Source organism: Crocodylus porosus, unplaced genomic scaffold (genome assembly GCF_001723895.1).
Source record: "Crocodylus porosus isolate Cpor-Errol unplaced genomic scaffold, CroPor_comp1, whole genome shotgun sequence".
Lineage (NCBI taxonomy): Eukaryota > Metazoa > Chordata > Crocodylia > Crocodylidae > Crocodylus > Crocodylus porosus.
In genome coordinates this window covers 25,083,326-25,099,272 of record NW_017728909.1, presented here as the reverse complement: position 1 = coordinate 25,099,272, position 15,947 = coordinate 25,083,326, and the positions used below count along the sequence as shown (strand labels likewise).

General features: G+C 45.6%; 1 protein-coding gene across 5 annotated transcripts in view; it reads right to left on the bottom strand.

The window, feature by feature from the left end:
- The window catches only part of SPEF2 (sperm flagellar 2), a 151,332-nt gene that overhangs the window by 124,136 nt on the left and 11,249 nt on the right, over positions 1-15,947 (bottom strand). For all 5 annotated transcript variants that reach the window (XM_019531951.1, XM_019531952.1, XM_019531948.1 and 2 more), the window contains exons 6-8: positions 13,499-13,581; positions 5,979-6,195; positions 1,707-1,895 (exon numbers count right to left, since the gene is read on the bottom strand). In XM_019531951.1, the coding sequence (XP_019387496.1) occupies positions 1,707-1,895; positions 5,979-6,195; positions 13,499-13,581 (489 nt within the window). The remainder of the gene's footprint in view (positions 1-1,706; positions 1,896-5,978; positions 6,196-13,498; positions 13,582-15,947) is intronic.

The following is a 15,947-nucleotide window of genomic DNA, read 5'->3' as shown; positions in this document are numbered from 1 at the left end:
CTCTTCTGGGTGGCTGAAGATGGGCTGGGGAAGAAAAACCCACCTCTCTGGTCCAGGACAAGACCCCCAGTCAGATAGAGGGGGAGAGGGGAGGGGGAACCAGACCCGCAGCCAGGTGCTGCTGGCCTGGGGAGAGTAGAGGGAGTCTGCAGCAGGGGTTGACTCTGCCCCCAGCTGGGAGCCATGCCTCCTTCTCAGACCCCCAGGTGGCTGAGAGGAGGAGAAAGCCTGTACTGGGGCTCCCTCAGAGACAGGAGGAAGGCTGGAGTCCCCTAGCCATGCCCCCTTCTCAACTTTTAGGCCACCTGAAAGAGAGATGTGGCTCCCAGCTCTGGGGGGCGGAGCCAAGCCCTACTGCAGGCCTCCCCACCATCCAGCCTGGAGGCTGAGTGGACGTGGCTCCTGGATTCTAACTGTGGGGGGCAGAGCCAAACCCCAGTGAGGGCTTACCCACACCCCCCAGTCAACTGGAGGCTGAGAAGAGGCCATGGCTAAGGGGTTCCAGTCCCGCTCCCAGCTTTGGGAGGTGGAGCCAAGTCCCCTGCTGCAGGCTTCCCTTACCCCCCTCCCCTCACTCAGCCCCAGGCTGAGGATGAGGCATGGCTCCTGGCTCCCAGCTCTGAGGGCAGCGCCAAGCCCAGATGCAGACTTCCTTTCCCCACTTCCTCAGAGGCTGAGAAGGGCTAGGTGATTCCATCGTGGCTCTCAGCTGGGGGAGATGTGAGGGCAGAGTAAAGCTTGCACTTCCAGCTTCCCCTCCCCCCTTCACCCCCAAAGCTGCTGCTCCCAGCTGGGGGTCTGGTGCTGGGTGGGAGGGGTGAGTTTTCCCCTCCTCACCCCTTGCTTAGCTAGTGGGGAGGCCGAGAAGGGGGTATGGCTCGGGGAATCAGAGGGCTCAGGCTCTCTGCAGTGGCCAGTAGACTGAGAGGTGTGCTCTAGCACCCACCAGCTGTTAGTATGGGCCAACACAGGGGTCTGGCTGCCTAGTCCCTATTTGAAAAGTGAACATCAGTTCACTTGCTTATTATTCAATCTCTGCAGTTTAAAAAAACCTGCAAGGACTGAATCGGTTCAGCCTCGGGCTTTTTGACTGACTGCACTTAGTCCTTGCATTTACATGTATGGCCCTATTACGTGGCACAAAACTAATTTACTCTGCAGCAGGGTAGTACTTGTAAATACAAACACTACAGAGTTTTTTTTCACTTTGCAGAACTACACATGTAGAAGCTGACACGACTTGCCAGCCCCTCCATAGCATTTGAGCTGGACAGAAGGAGCCCTGGCTGGCAGGTTGACCCACTGGGCTCCCTGCCAGCCAGGGCTGCTCCAACCCGGCTTGACATGTTGAGGTCCTAGGCGCACATGTAAATACAGTGCCCAGGAGCAATAAACTCCAGCATGACATGCACCAGAGTTTATTTCTGCATGTTAATAGCACATGTAGATGTGCCCAGTATGTTTTTTCTTAAATCAGACTTTATTTTGGGTTTTTGTAGTTAAAGGCACTATATTTACCACTGGATTTTCAAGCCTAGAAAATCACAAGTGTTAATGTCTGAAAAAGTGCATTTGACAGAGTGGGTGATGCAATGACTGAGTACATGTACCATAGGCCTTCCCCATGTAAGACATGATTACATGTTTTACTGATAGTAAGACAGACTGTCCTACAGAAAAGATCAGTGAATAATTAGTTTTTTTACCGCCTCTCTGTCAAGAGCTTCTTGGAACTCTTTCAGTCGTCTTTCCTCATATTGTTTCTCTCTGAAAATTCTGTTCTGCCATAATACTTCTTTTTCATGACGAACATGCATGAGTTGTACAGCAATCCTCCGCTCTTGCTGGGACTGTCTCATTAATCTATTAATAAGCTGCTCCTCCCGGTAAGCCTCCTAAGAGATAAAGCATTGTAAGCTGAACTAATAGTGATTAACTTGTTGGTAGGATTAGTGTCAGAATACATATTACTTTCTCATATAAAGAGTCTGTACAAAATAGCATGACAATATTCATCTGTCTTTTTCAATATCAAGCCTGTATATTTGATACATAACTTAACACACACACACACATATTTCTATTTATAATGATGATATCAGTAATGCAATGTAAATTTAGTCTTGTAAAGCAGCATAAGTAAGCTTTAAATGTTTCTAAACACCTTTCAACTGAGGTACTTTAATGGTCAGACTCAGTTCCCACCCCACCACCACCCTGATCTCCCACAGTAGCTTTCAGTCCTATTAGCCATGTTCCTCTCTAATTTTCTAACTTAATTTTCTTCCCCTCCACATATGCTTCCAGATCTAGATTCTGTCTCCTTGTTTTTGATACCCTTGTTGTTCTTTCCCACTGGTGTCAGAATACATTGGGAAGAGGAGGTACTGGGGAAAGACCACTGAAAACACAGGAAAGGCAGGGCCCCACCTGGACATAGTATAGGGGACAGCAACTGAGAACTGCAATTTCAGGAAAAGTCCTAATCACTCCAGGGCTGAAGCATGACTACTGTGACGGAATTGTTGGAGCATTATGCTCAGTACACACAGAATAGAGCTTCACAGCTTATATAGCAGTTTTCAAAAAGTGTATAACTTTGCCAAACTGGCATATTGTCACATAAATAATAGGCAGAAATTTTTTATTGTTAATTTCCAAGTTTCTTTTTTTAAAGCATGTGGGTACCAGACTTCAGCAAAGAATTTATTACCATCTTTTTTGAACAAGGAAAAACGAAGCATTTTTCCTTGAGTCTTATTTTTGGAAATGACTGGACATTTTTTGGCTAAAATTTTCCTAAATAATTCAGCCACAGCTTGGTAATTACTGTCCAAACTGAAGCAGGAGGAAAAAAAATAGCAGCACTACATTGACAATGCTCTCCATCCCATGTAAGCCTAGGCTTACTGAAAGTTACTGCTGGCTGTAACTGTGGACTACAAATCCTCGGGGCACCTGGAAGCAGGAAAAAGAAGTGATGAGCAACCCTGCAGAGTTCTGCTTCTGTGATTGTGGACTGCAAATCCCAGAGACCTCAGGGGCAGCAGGAAGATGAAGCAAACACACAGCCCATGCTGACTACATGCCAGAAAGCTGTGCTCTAGTCCCCCCCGGCTTCTGGCTTGAGGCACTGCGCTTCCTGAATCAAACATAAATGTCTGTTCACTTCTGTTTCAGTTTAATCTGTGCAGTTTAGACTAACTTGCAACAGCTACATCAATTCAGCCTTGAGCTTTTTGACTTTCTGTACAGTCTCAAACTGGGAACTTCTGGCTGTATAGGAACAGGAGGGATTTGGGTTTTTTTTCAAATCTCCTCCTATGACCAAGTGACACATCACCTGGACAACGGAGAAATGATTGACATCCTATACCTGGACTTTAAAAAAGCCTTTGATCTGGTGTCCCATGATCTCCCCATGGAAAAGTTGACCAACTGTGGCCTCAGCTACATCACAGTCTGATGGCTGGAGAGCTGGGTCCAAGGTTGGACCCAGAGAGTAGTAGTCGATGGCAGTGAATCACTGCGGTGCTCCGTGGCCAATGTCATCCCCCAAGGCTCTGTCCTTGAACCGGTTTTCTTTAATGTCTTTATCTACGATGCGGACACTGGTGTCAGAAGTGGACTGGCCAAGTTCACCGATGACACTAAACTTTGGGGTACAGTGTCCACACCTGAGGATAGGCCTGATATAAACCGGATGTAAACCTGATGAAGTTCAATACCAAAAAATGGAAAGTACTCCACCTCGGGGAAAAATACCCCGCAGCACGCTTATAAGCTCGGCAGTGCTACACTCGCTAGCACCACGGCCAAAAGAGACTTAAGGGTCATGACTGACCGCAAGATGAACATAAGCCACCAATTCAATGTTGCAGCTGGTAAAGTGAACAAAATTCTGGCTTGCATCCACAGATGCTTCTCAAGTAAATCTCAGGATGTCATCCTCTTGCTATACTCGGCCTTGGTGAGGCCGCAGCTGGAGTACTGCATCCAATTCTGGGCTCCAAAATTCAAGGATATGGAGAAGCTTGAGAGAGAGTCCAGAGGAGAGCCACGCACATGATTGGGGGGCAAGAGAACGAAGGCCTTATGAAGAGAGGCTGAGAACCATGGGACTCCTCAGCCTGAGCACAGGCTCAGGGGTGACCTGGTGGCAGCCTACAAGTACATAAGGTGTGTGCATCAGGATCTGGGGGAATGCCTATTCACTAGAGTGCCCCAAGGGATGACAAGGACCAACTGTCACAAACTCTTCCAAGACCATTTTTGGCTGGACATAAGGAAAAACTTCTTTACTGTTTGAGCCCCCAATGTCTGAAATAGACTCCCTCCAGAGGTGGTGCAGGCACCTGGTCTGGACTCTTTCCAGAAACATTTGGACGCTTATCTTTCTGGGATCCTGACCCTAGTTGACTTCCTGCCCCTGAGGCCGGGGGCTAGACTTGATGACCTTTCGAGGTCCCTTCCAGCCCTAATGTCTATGAAATCTATGAAACCGATGCCAAAGGCAATATCATCCCTATCTAAACCATCCTATACAAGTGTCTATTTAACTTATTCTTAAAAAATACACAAACAGCTATATTGCACATCTATTGCTTACAATGCCCCAAAACACCAAGAACAACTGAGTCTACCAGAAGTAAAGCAGTAGGGAAAAGGCACTGACACCATCCTACTACCACTATAGAAAACATATGTTCAGATCTTAAATATGAGAAAGCTTTGTAACAGTAATTACTTGAGAGATAATGCATAAAAAACCCTTTAAATTACATCTGAGACAACAGTGGCATCCAGTGGTCAAACACATAATTGTGTCTGATGTAATACATTAATTCTATATTTATTACCATAAACATTACATTTATTACCATATTCTGATTTTTTTAAATTAAATGGGACTAGAACAACTACGTGCTGTTTTATGAAGAACAGCAAGAAATGGGAAAAACAGAACACAGAACTCAAGCTTCAATAGCAAAAGACCATCTTCAAAGATTTATACATGTACTTTACTTTCTGTACTGCGGGCTAAGTTCCGGTCCCAGCACCCAACCTAAAATTTCATCCTGTAAATATCTGCAGAGTAAAAGCCTAAATAAAGAAATGTCTTTTCAACTCTTAGTTTAAAAGCTATGTATATTTTTATTTAAGCCCTATACAAAATGCAGATTGATACAGTGTTAGTGCCCCAGTCCTATAACAAATTACACCTATTCATTAAGACCCTATAAAACACACTGCAAGATCAAAGTACAAACTGAAAAACTAGATGTAGGGAAATATAAAATTCAATATTAACTCTGACATGTTAAAAGTACTGAGCACTTGTAGATTTTACAAGCCTAACCAGTAATAAATAAATTACATGTGTGATATATAACCTAGTTAAAGTTCAAATTTGCAATCTTAATCTTATGCATTATATAGGATTGTGCAATGAATACATTTTGGAAGTTTTAGTTCAACTTTTCTTGTTATTCTGAAGGGAAAAGTAAGGACTACACCTATTCCTTCCTTGTTTAAAATATCTTAGCTTTATAGACATCAATTGAGCTATGATAGTTCTTAAGGAATCTTTTTCCCTGTCTACTCTTACAATAAAAAAATGTGAACAGGTTTTGTTAAACCTTCCAAAAATAGTAGTATCATCTGAGATAAGAATATAAGCCGTTCCAGCCTATCAACAAGTTCCCATTTGATGTTCCCAACACCAATACATTCAAAAGCAAAATATATGCCAATCAGAATGGCTACACTTCCATCTTATAAAAAGAAATGAGAGACAAGGATGATATTATCCAGTTTATCAACTGCAAGAAGTTCAAATCTCCCTTCCATTCTGAAACTATTCTGATCGCTAAAGTCTGCTGTTAGGGACACAACTAATGCACAAAGTTTTGCTTTGTTTTTCCATTTCAGATTAATAACCCTACGCAAGGTACAGCACATCAGCACAGATATCTCACCTCTTGTGCTTCGTGGGCTATTAGCTGTTCCATTAACATCTTTCGTCGTCGTTTTTCTCGTTGCTCTCGGGCAAAAGTGTCTTCCTCTAGACGTTTTTGAATTTTTCTGATATATTCATCCTCTGAATAGGTATTTAATAGCTCAGTAGTTGTCTGTTCTGAGATATCCTGGGCTGCTGAGTCTAAGTCCAGTGTCTTCAATGACTCTTGTATATTACTGAGAAAATATATACATCAGAAAAAGAGTTATTTTCCAATAACTGTTGTTCTTCAAGATTTATTTCACTGTGGGTGACCATGACTCCCCTGGTTGCAAGACTGAATTCTGTAGCACCCCACCCATCTTCTTAAGGTCCTTGTGCCTCCCACCTATGGGAAAAAGGACTCAGTGGGCTCAACTGTCCCTCAATTCCTTCACCAATATAGAGTTCTGAAGACCTCTGCAATACTGGGGAAGAAGATAGATTCATGAAAACAGCATATCTCTAAGAATTATAGTTTCTATGGGCTAAGTAACCATTCCCGTTTTTTCTGTGTGATATCTATACAGACTAGATCCTTGATGATTAGCAAGCAGGTGTCTGTATATCTGAAAGCAGATACTAGGAGACCATGACTACCAGAGAGCCTGACCAAAACTGCATTCAAGAGGAACCTTTCATCAAAGGGTTGTGTCTTGTAAAATGCATGGACCAAGTTACCCTCCAGAGCTGTCTAGATTGTAGTGGAACAAGCTCTGATGCAGATGGAAATACATTTAAGAAATTGTAGGTGCCTAAAAGAGAGTAGTAGTAACAGTAAAATGAATATATTTTGATATAAAAATATAAAATGATTTTACAGAGGCTGAATAGTTTAATGATACATTGGTATTAGTGAAGGGTTTTTTCAATTACTATATTTACTTGACTATAAGACAACCCTGATTATAAGATGACATCCCAGGAATTAGATCCTACATAAGGTAAATGTATAAATTTGTTAAAAATGTTCCAGGCATAGAATCACATTATTGGGGGTTTGCCTTGATTTTGTCCCTGTCCCACTTCTACAGCACCAAAAATAAATCTAGGGAGAGGTGGCCCCCTAGCACATATTCCCCTCCTCCCCCTCCACAACTTCTTCCTCCTGCAGCACTTCTAGTCCCCACTTCGGCCTCCCCCACAACTGTAAGAGCCTGCTCTCCCTGAGCACATGGAAATGAGGAGCAAAATCTGAAAATGCTGACTGATGAACTGATCCATTTTATCTTTGTTTTTTAATCCGATGCAAGTTTTTGCACAGATACTCCACAAACAGACTTTTATAGCTACTTATAGAAAATATAAATTACATTAAATTAGTTCAAAGTCAAAAGGCTCATGATTTGACATAGGCAGACAAGGTTCTTTGGTTAAATGTTGATATCTTTTAGTAGACCAGCTAAACAGTTGGCAAAATCAGCTAGGCCACAGCAAATTAACAGCTTTTCAAGCCATCGTGACCCCACAGCTCAGCACTTCTCAGACTATACAAGTACTCCAGATACAACTCCCACCACAACAAAGCATTCATGTGCTAATTGCCCCCACTTGTAACTGGAACCGGGTATTCTTGCCATGAATCCTGGAAACCCCCCAAGATGTATACGCAAGTGAGGTGCAGGGCAGCCTGTTCTGATTCCACCTCGTGGAAGGCAAGGCCACACTAATCGCATACAATAGGCTGAGAGACGGGGCAACAAAGGGATTCTCAGTGAACTATATGGAGTCCCATTTGGTGGTGTTTGTTAAATATTTAAAGCTGGTGAAGAAACAGGAATTATTGGACATGGGAAAGAAAGGCACAGATCAGCTGTGGAAGTGAAAAAGCTGTGAAAAATATTCAATGTAGACTCACCATGACTTTAAAAAGTTGTTGCTGAAGGGGACTGAGCACAATGGGCACTAATATATATATTATTCAAATGGGCTGCACTGGTCTTTCCTTGTGGGGAAATACCATGACTGAGGTAATGCAGTACAGTGTATAGTGGCACTGTATAGTGGCAGGTTGGACCTGTGTCTGCTTGCAGAAAGGACTCCTTATGAGAGCCTCCACAGTTAGCTTCTTGCTGGCCAGCTTCCAGTGGGAGGATCTCAGCTACACGCTGACTTCATAGAAATGGGAGACCCCCCCTAGCTTGCTCCTGTGGCCCTCTGGCTAAGAGCAAGCCAAACTTGGGGGCATCCAAACCCCAAGCTTTTCAGCTTGGGCCTGCACGTAGGATGCCTATCAAAGGATATGGAAGCATCTGAAGCCCCAGGTGGAGGTGGAGAATGTTTGCCAGTAGTAGGGCCACATTTAGTTCTTACATGACTCATGGATTTGGAATTGATTTGTCTGATTTGACTTGGAACATGAAAAAAAATTTCCAGAAAAAACAAACAAACAAACAAAATGTAGTAGGTTCCTGTCAGCATCTCAGCCTTTTGGTTAAGATCACATGGAGGATTTTTGGCACCAAGGGGAAAAAGTGTCAGGGCTGGCGTTGGTCCTTCCAGTGCTGGCCTGGTATCGCAGTACCTCCAAGCCCAATGATGGTTTCCTGTGATTTTTTTAAGGGCCACACATACAAGAAAAGAAAGTTTCCCATCAGTATATTTGCACATTATGGCTCATGTACTTTACAGTTACCCTCAGTGCTGACTGCCTTTAATCAACTTTGTAACAGGGCAAAGACAGCCCTCTTCGTTTGATGTTACTAAGTTGCAAGTAGTCAGGTCAGGGACAGGGCAAAGTTAAGTAATTAATAAACGCAGTTGGGAAGGGGATCGCACCTGGGGTGAATATTAACTGATTATCTTTTATTAGACCAACTTAAATAGTAGGAGAACAATTTTTAAGCAAGCTTTTGGGTTCAAAAACCCTTCGCCAGGCTAAGGAAGTTTCAGCAGTTGGTGTGTGCTCTTCCTGGATGGAATGGAAAGTAAAGCAGCCAGAGGCTGGGCTGGTCTGCATACAAGACAGGCAGGCAGTGAAGATGTAGATTGAGGAGTCAGTGGGTGAGAGATAGGCGGGGAGGGGGGGAGAGAAGGGGGATGAATAGTGGAGAAATACCTGGGGAGTCAGAGGTCAGGCAGGTTATAATGTGTCATAAGTCCAATGTCTATATTTAGTCTATGATTTTTAGCATCCAGGAGGTTGATGAAGTGGAGTTCGAAGGCTCGTCTCTGGGAAGTGTTTTGTAAGTTTCCTTTGAGGATCAGGACTGGGAGATTGGAGAGAGAGCAGTTTTCCTGTGAGAAATGTGCCCCCCCCCCTCCCCACCAGTAACTGGGTATTCCTGTCCTTAATAGATTTCTGGTGTGCGTTCGTTCTGGTGCATGGTTGTTGTTTGGTCTCTCCTACGTATTTTCCATCAGGGCATTTGGTGCATTGGATGAGATATATTACATTTCTGGAGGTGCAGCTGGAAGATCCGGGAATGCAGATGGCTCTGTTGTGGGGTGTAGTAAGTGTTGGGGTGGTGGAGATGTGTTGACAGGTTTTGCATTTCTTGTCATGGCATTGTTTAGATCCATTTGGTGTGTTCTGGGTCTGAGGAAGTTTGCTTCTGGTGATAAGGTTGGCAAGGTTTGGTGCTTGTTTGACAGCTAAGATGCGTAGCCCTGGGAAGATCTCTTTAAGAATAGGATCTCTTTCTAGTATGGGTTGCAATTGTTTGACGATTTTCTGTATGGTTTGAGGGAGAGGTGATATGTCATAAACAGCAGTGTTCCATTTGTGGGGGGGTTTCTTCTGTACTGCAGCAGTTCTTCATGTGATATCCAGGTGGCTTTTTCAAACGTGCGATCTCTTTCTCTGGAGGAGTATCCTTGTTGGGTGGAAGACTTTTTACAATTGGTGAGGTGGCAATCCCGGGTGTTCTCTTTAGTGCAAATTCGGTGGTATCTGAGGGCTTGGCTCTAAAGCTTTTTTGCCATGTTTACGGTGATGTATGCATACCAGCCCAGCCTCTGGCTTCTTTACTTTTTATTCCATCCAGGAAGAGCACACACCAACTGCTGAAACTTCCTGAGCCTGACGAAGGGTTTCTGAACCCAAAAACTTGCTTAAAAATTGTTCTCCAACTATTTAAGTTGGTCTAATAAAATATATCTGATTCACCCAAAGAACCTCATTTGCCTATGTCCTTAGATAAACACAGCTACAACCTACACCCCTATTAACTGATTAGGAGCCAGCAGCTACCTGAGTCCACAGCAAGGGGTTTTCCTTTGCCGCCTGGGACACAGAGTGGAGAGATTCAGCAGGGGCGCCACGAGCAGCAGACCCAGTGCTGGAGCACCTTGTGAATAAGATCGGCCACCTGGGTGTAGGTAACCACAGTGACCGGTGAAGTAAGGAGGTGATGAAGAGAGGAGAAACTTACTGTTTGAGAGAAGGTCCCACTGGTACCACAGGAAAAAGAAGGGAACCCACTCCAAACACAGCCCAAGGAAAAGTCATATCCCAGCGCACAGGGAAGCCCAGGGCTTCCCCCAGCAGGCTCAGCTGCCTCTACACAAATGCCAGGAGTTTGGGGAACAAGCAAGAGGAACAGGCCCTACTCCTGAATGACAATGATTATGCTCTCAGAGGGATAATGGAGACCTGGTGGGACTCCACCTGGAACTGGTCTGTAGGTATAGAAGGCTATACCTTGTACAGGAAAGACCATGTTGGGAAGAGGGATTCAGATGTAGCTGTCTATGTGAAGAAGCAATACCCTTCCCTTCAAACCAAGTTTAGCAAACATGAAGGGCATCTCAAGACCCTCTGGGTTAAAATACAGGGAGGGGAACATGGGGAAAGGGACATAACTGTAAAAGTCTATTATAAACCTATATAGGCAAGCTGACGGCAATATCCTGAGGGATACCCAGTATGGGTTTGGTGCAGATAGGTCTTGCTTGACCAATCTCATTTCTTTTTACGACCAGGTGACCTATCACCTGGACAAGAGGGAAGAGATTGATGTCATATATGTTGACTTTAAAAAAGCCTTTGATCTGGTATCCCATGATCACCTCTTGGCAAAACTGGCTAACCGTGGCCTTGACCTCACCATGATCCGCTGGCTAGGGAACTGGCTCCATGGCAGGACCCAGGGGGTGGTGGTTGACAGAAGTCAATCGTCGTGGTGCCCTGTGATCAGTGGGGTTCCTCAGGGCTCTGTCCTAGGACCCTTACTTTTTAACATCTTCATCAATGATGTAGGCCATGGTGTCAGAAGCAGGCAGGCCAAGTTCGCCGATGACACCAACCTCTGGGGTAAAGCATCCACACCTGAAGACAGGAGGGTGATCTAGACAGATCCTGACAGGCTCATGAAATGGGCGGATGAGAACCTAACGGTGTTTAATGCTGAAAAATGCAAGGTTCTCCACCTTGGGAGGAAAAACCTGCAGCACGCTTATAGGCTTGGCAGTGCTACGCTGGTTAGCACTACAGATGAAAGGGATTTGGGGGTTATGATTGACCACAAGACGAACATGAGCCTTCAATGTGATGCTGCGGCTAGTAAAGTGAGCAAAATGCTGGCTTGCATCCAGATGCTTCTCAAGCAAATCCCATCGTACTCGGCCTTGGTGAGGCCGCAGCTCAAGTACTGCATCCAGTTTTGGACTCCACAATTCAAAAGGGATGTGGAGAAGCTTGAGAGAGTGCAGAGGAGAGCCACATGCATGATCAGAGGTCAGGATAACAGACCTTATGATGAGAGGCTGAGAGTCATGGGACTCTTCAGCCTGGAAAAGCGCAGGCTCAGGGGTGACCTGGTGGCCACCTGTAAGTTTATTAGGGGTGTTCACCAGGATCTGGGGGAACATCTGGTCACCAGTGCACCCCAAGGGATGACAAGATCAAATAGGCACAAACTCCCCTGCAACCATTTCAAGCTGGACATAAGGAAGAACTTATTTACTGTCTGTGCCCCCAAGGTTTGGAATAGATTGCCACTGGAGGTGGTTCAAGCACTGACTTTGAACGCCTTCAAGACACCTTTGGATATTTATCTTGATGGGATCCTATGATCTCTGCTGACTTCCTACCTCTGGGCAGGGAGCTGGACTCGATGATCCTCCGGGGTCCCTTCCAGCTCAAATGTCTATGAAGTCTATGAAATCTATGAAACCTCCCAACCAAAAGGAAGAGCTGGACCGAGAATTCAATAGGGAACTGGCTGAGGCTCCAAGCTCCAGATTTCTTGTTGTCATGGGGGACTTCAAGCTCCCCAACATCTTGTGGGAAGAGCACACGGGCTCACAGGCTCTGACTGGTCGCACAGCTTCCTCCCATGCATTGATGACCTCTACTTAATGCAAGAGGTCTACAGGCCAATTAGGGGACAGGCACTGCTGGATCTGGATCTGGTGAATGATCTGAGGGTCAAGGGGAAACCTGGTGACAATGACCATGAACTGATCACTTTTTCTGTTCAACGCTTGGTGGGCAAGTGTCTCAGTAAAACAGAAATTCTCAACTTTGGGAAGGCCACCTTTCAAAAACTCTGTGGTCAACCAGGCACTCAGAGACCATGGGCCTTTAGAAAGGGGAACCCATGAGGAATGGTTGTTCCTTAAGAACTTAATCCTTGAAGCACAAGGAAAGTCCATCCCATCCCAAACAAAGTGCAGTCAGTGGGCTGGGGTGCCCTCTTGGCTCTATAGGGAACTTTTAGACCTCCTGAAAGTAAAAAGACAAGCTTAGGCCAGATGGAAAATGGGAGTCATCAACAAGGAGAACTACACAGCACTAGCACGCACCTGTAGAGAGCAGACCAGAAAAGCCAATGCAGATAACAAACTCAGGCTAGCAATGGGAATCAATGACAACAAAAAGTCCCTTTTCAGATATGTGGGAAGTCAGAGAAAGAAAAAAAGGCAACACTGAACCCCTATTGAATCAAATGGGGCAGCTGACAACTGACGCTCAGGAAAAGGCGAGTCTCCTAAACAATTACTTTGCATCAGTCTTCCACCTGTCCAAAGGGGTCACTCTGTCAGATAGGATGCAAAGCATCCAGGGGGTGGGAAACAGACCCACAATTGATGTAGATCAAATTTTGGGCCCCCCACTTCAGGAGCTTGAGAGAGTCCAAAGGAGAGTCACCCATATGATCAAACACCAAGAGAGAAAGCCTCACTAGGACAGGCTGGAGAAGAGAAGGCTTGGAGGGACTTGATGGCAGCTTATAAGAACATAAGCCTATAAGTGGAGGGGAGGGGTACACCAGGATCTGGGAGAACAGCTGTTAACCAGGGCTCTCCAAGGGATAACAAGGTCCAACAACCACAAACTTCTGGAAGGCCGATTTAGACTGGACATAAGAAAAAACTTCTTTACAGTCCAAGTGTCCAGGGTCTGCAATAGACTACCCCCAGAGGTGGTGAAAGCACCTAGTCTGGACTCATTCAAATGGTGTTTGGATGCTTATCTTGCGGGGGTCATTTGATCCTAGCAGAATTTCTGCCTCGATCTTGCAAGGTCCCTTCCAGCCCCTAATGTCTATGAATTACCTGTCTGAGACTTGGCTGCTACTAGGTGCAGGACTCCCTTTCCTTATAACCTTCTCAAACTTCTTAATCTCTTTGTGCATATCCTAAAGAAGAAAACTGGCATGAATATTACAATATTATTATCTTTCCTAAAAGCAAAGATGGATACAACTATTATAAATTTGTTTTTACATTGTAAACATTATGTAAAGAAATTTTAATGTCACTTTAGATGACATGATGCTGAAATCATATTGTCTCAGCTAGCTCAGGGATAACAGAAGATAAAGGGTACGAACAAAAGTGATAATTTTCGCCCAGTCTGTCCACACTGTGACCAAACACAAGTGCACGGCTGGAAACAGCTTAAAAAATGGCTGACTGAGCGAAAATCTGACCCCTCATTGCATGAGGTATCATATAAAGACAGTTCAAAATGTAGCATCTTTCGTAACTTGTGTCTGCAGAGCTCCCTGACCTCTACTGTTTTCAGAATGGGAGAGGAAAAAGGGAGCAGAGAAAGTTCAGTCTGGTAGTTTTTCAGACCCACTGGAGGGTGGGGCGGGTGTATTGAAGCCCCCCACCCACATGGGGGTTGGGCAATTTACCCACCCTACCCTTCAGCACCCGGTGGGGAGCCCCAAGAATGAGCTCCCTCCACTGCCTGTCCCCCCCACCATTCTGAATACAGCAAGCACTGACACAGAGCCATGACTGTCGCTATGGGAACCTGGCTGCAGGCTCCCAGCCCCAGCTAGATTCCCCTGAAACCAACAATGAACTTCTGTTTGATCTGGGGTAATGCTGTAACTCAGAAGGTTGATGTGAGAATCCAGGATCTTGACCATGAAGCATACTGCAACAGGGGGCTTTAATGTGACAGGAGAGTAGAACTAAAGAATGCAGCAAAAAAATACCAGCATTCGTGGGTTTGATTTCAGATGTGAAGAGCTTGTTAATCTGAGGTCAGGCAGAGGAAGCATCTGACAAGGGCTGTTGCCTCCAAAAACTCATGCTTCTTTGAACCACTTAGTCTCGAAGGGCTCCTACAGACATGAGTAGAGCCTGCTCCAATGCGCCAGCACATCAGAGCAGACTCAATTAACTGAGACTGCTGGAGCATGGAAATTGACACACTCCGGCAGCCTTCTGTGTCACATGTATCAGTGTCCCCATGCGTCCCCACGCTGAAAAAATGGTGACAGTGCACTTTGAAATAAAACATGTTCGATGAGCTTTAGTTCAAAGCACCCCATCACCATTTTTTCAGTGAGAGGACACTAAACACATGGCATACGAGCATTTTTAATTAGCACAGCTCACTAATTAAGGCACCTAGTGCAGTGTCCCAAAACACATGTGAAAATGCCCTAACATGCCACCCTGCTCTGCATTCTGCCTGGTTTTGATTCAAGGCAACTGTCAATTTTAAATCCTACTACAGTTCCTGTAATTCTAATATTATAAAAGCCTTAATCTGTCTGTCTGTCCATAACGCTTTATTCACATACTGACTGGCTGACTGAAACATCCAATCATAGTGCGAATAAGCATTCGGAGAGGAGGTGGCAGTGCAGCGGTGAGCCTTCATGATGGCGGGGACACGGGACTGAGCAGGGGTAGGGAGCCAAGGCTCGCGTCTGATGCGGGGGGGTGGGGTCGGAAAGAGTGAGCCCGAGCTGGGGGAGAAGCTGGCCCACCATGACGTGGGTGGGGGAGCAGTGGGCATGGCCTGGCCTGGTCCGGCCTGGCCTGATGCGGCAGCAGCAGGGGGAGGGGAGGAGCAGGCCTCCTCCCCACCTCAGGCCCAGGCCCAGGCCCAGGCCCACTTTCCCCCACCCTCCACTCCCCCACATCAGCCCTGAGCCCGCACCTCCTGTCCTCCGGCTGCCACCAAGTCAGCCTAGGCCTACTGCTTGCTCCCTGCCATGGTGACCTGGCTTCTCCCCACCCTCGGGCCTGGTGCTCCCCTGCATTGGGCCTGGGCCAGCTCCTCCCCTCCCTCCGCTGCTGCAGGAGAGAGCGGGCCCAGACCCCAAGCAGCAGGAGGGAAAGGGGGAGTGGGCCCATATGGGGGGAGGAGAGCTCCATCCTCCCCCCTCTTCCCCGTCATTCTTGATGGGCAATTGGCTAGTAAAAGATAAGCTTTTATGGGATACACTACCAGGCACAAGTACAACAGCCACAAATTGCAGGGAAAAATTAAGGGTTTGATTCAACTTTCATTAAATGTCTCTGCATTTAGTGCGATTAGACTACATCCTAAAACAAGGATTAAGTTAGTACATGACCACACACTTTTTATTTAAAAAGAACTTCCATTGATGGCAGTTGGATTGTTCCTTAAATTAAAAATGCAGAACCAGGTTCTAAATTAATCCTTGATATTTGGCCTGATTCACCACTGCATTAGTTCTGTTTGTTGCTAGCGTAACTTTATTGCAATCAGTCAGTGACTTTATGTGTGCAC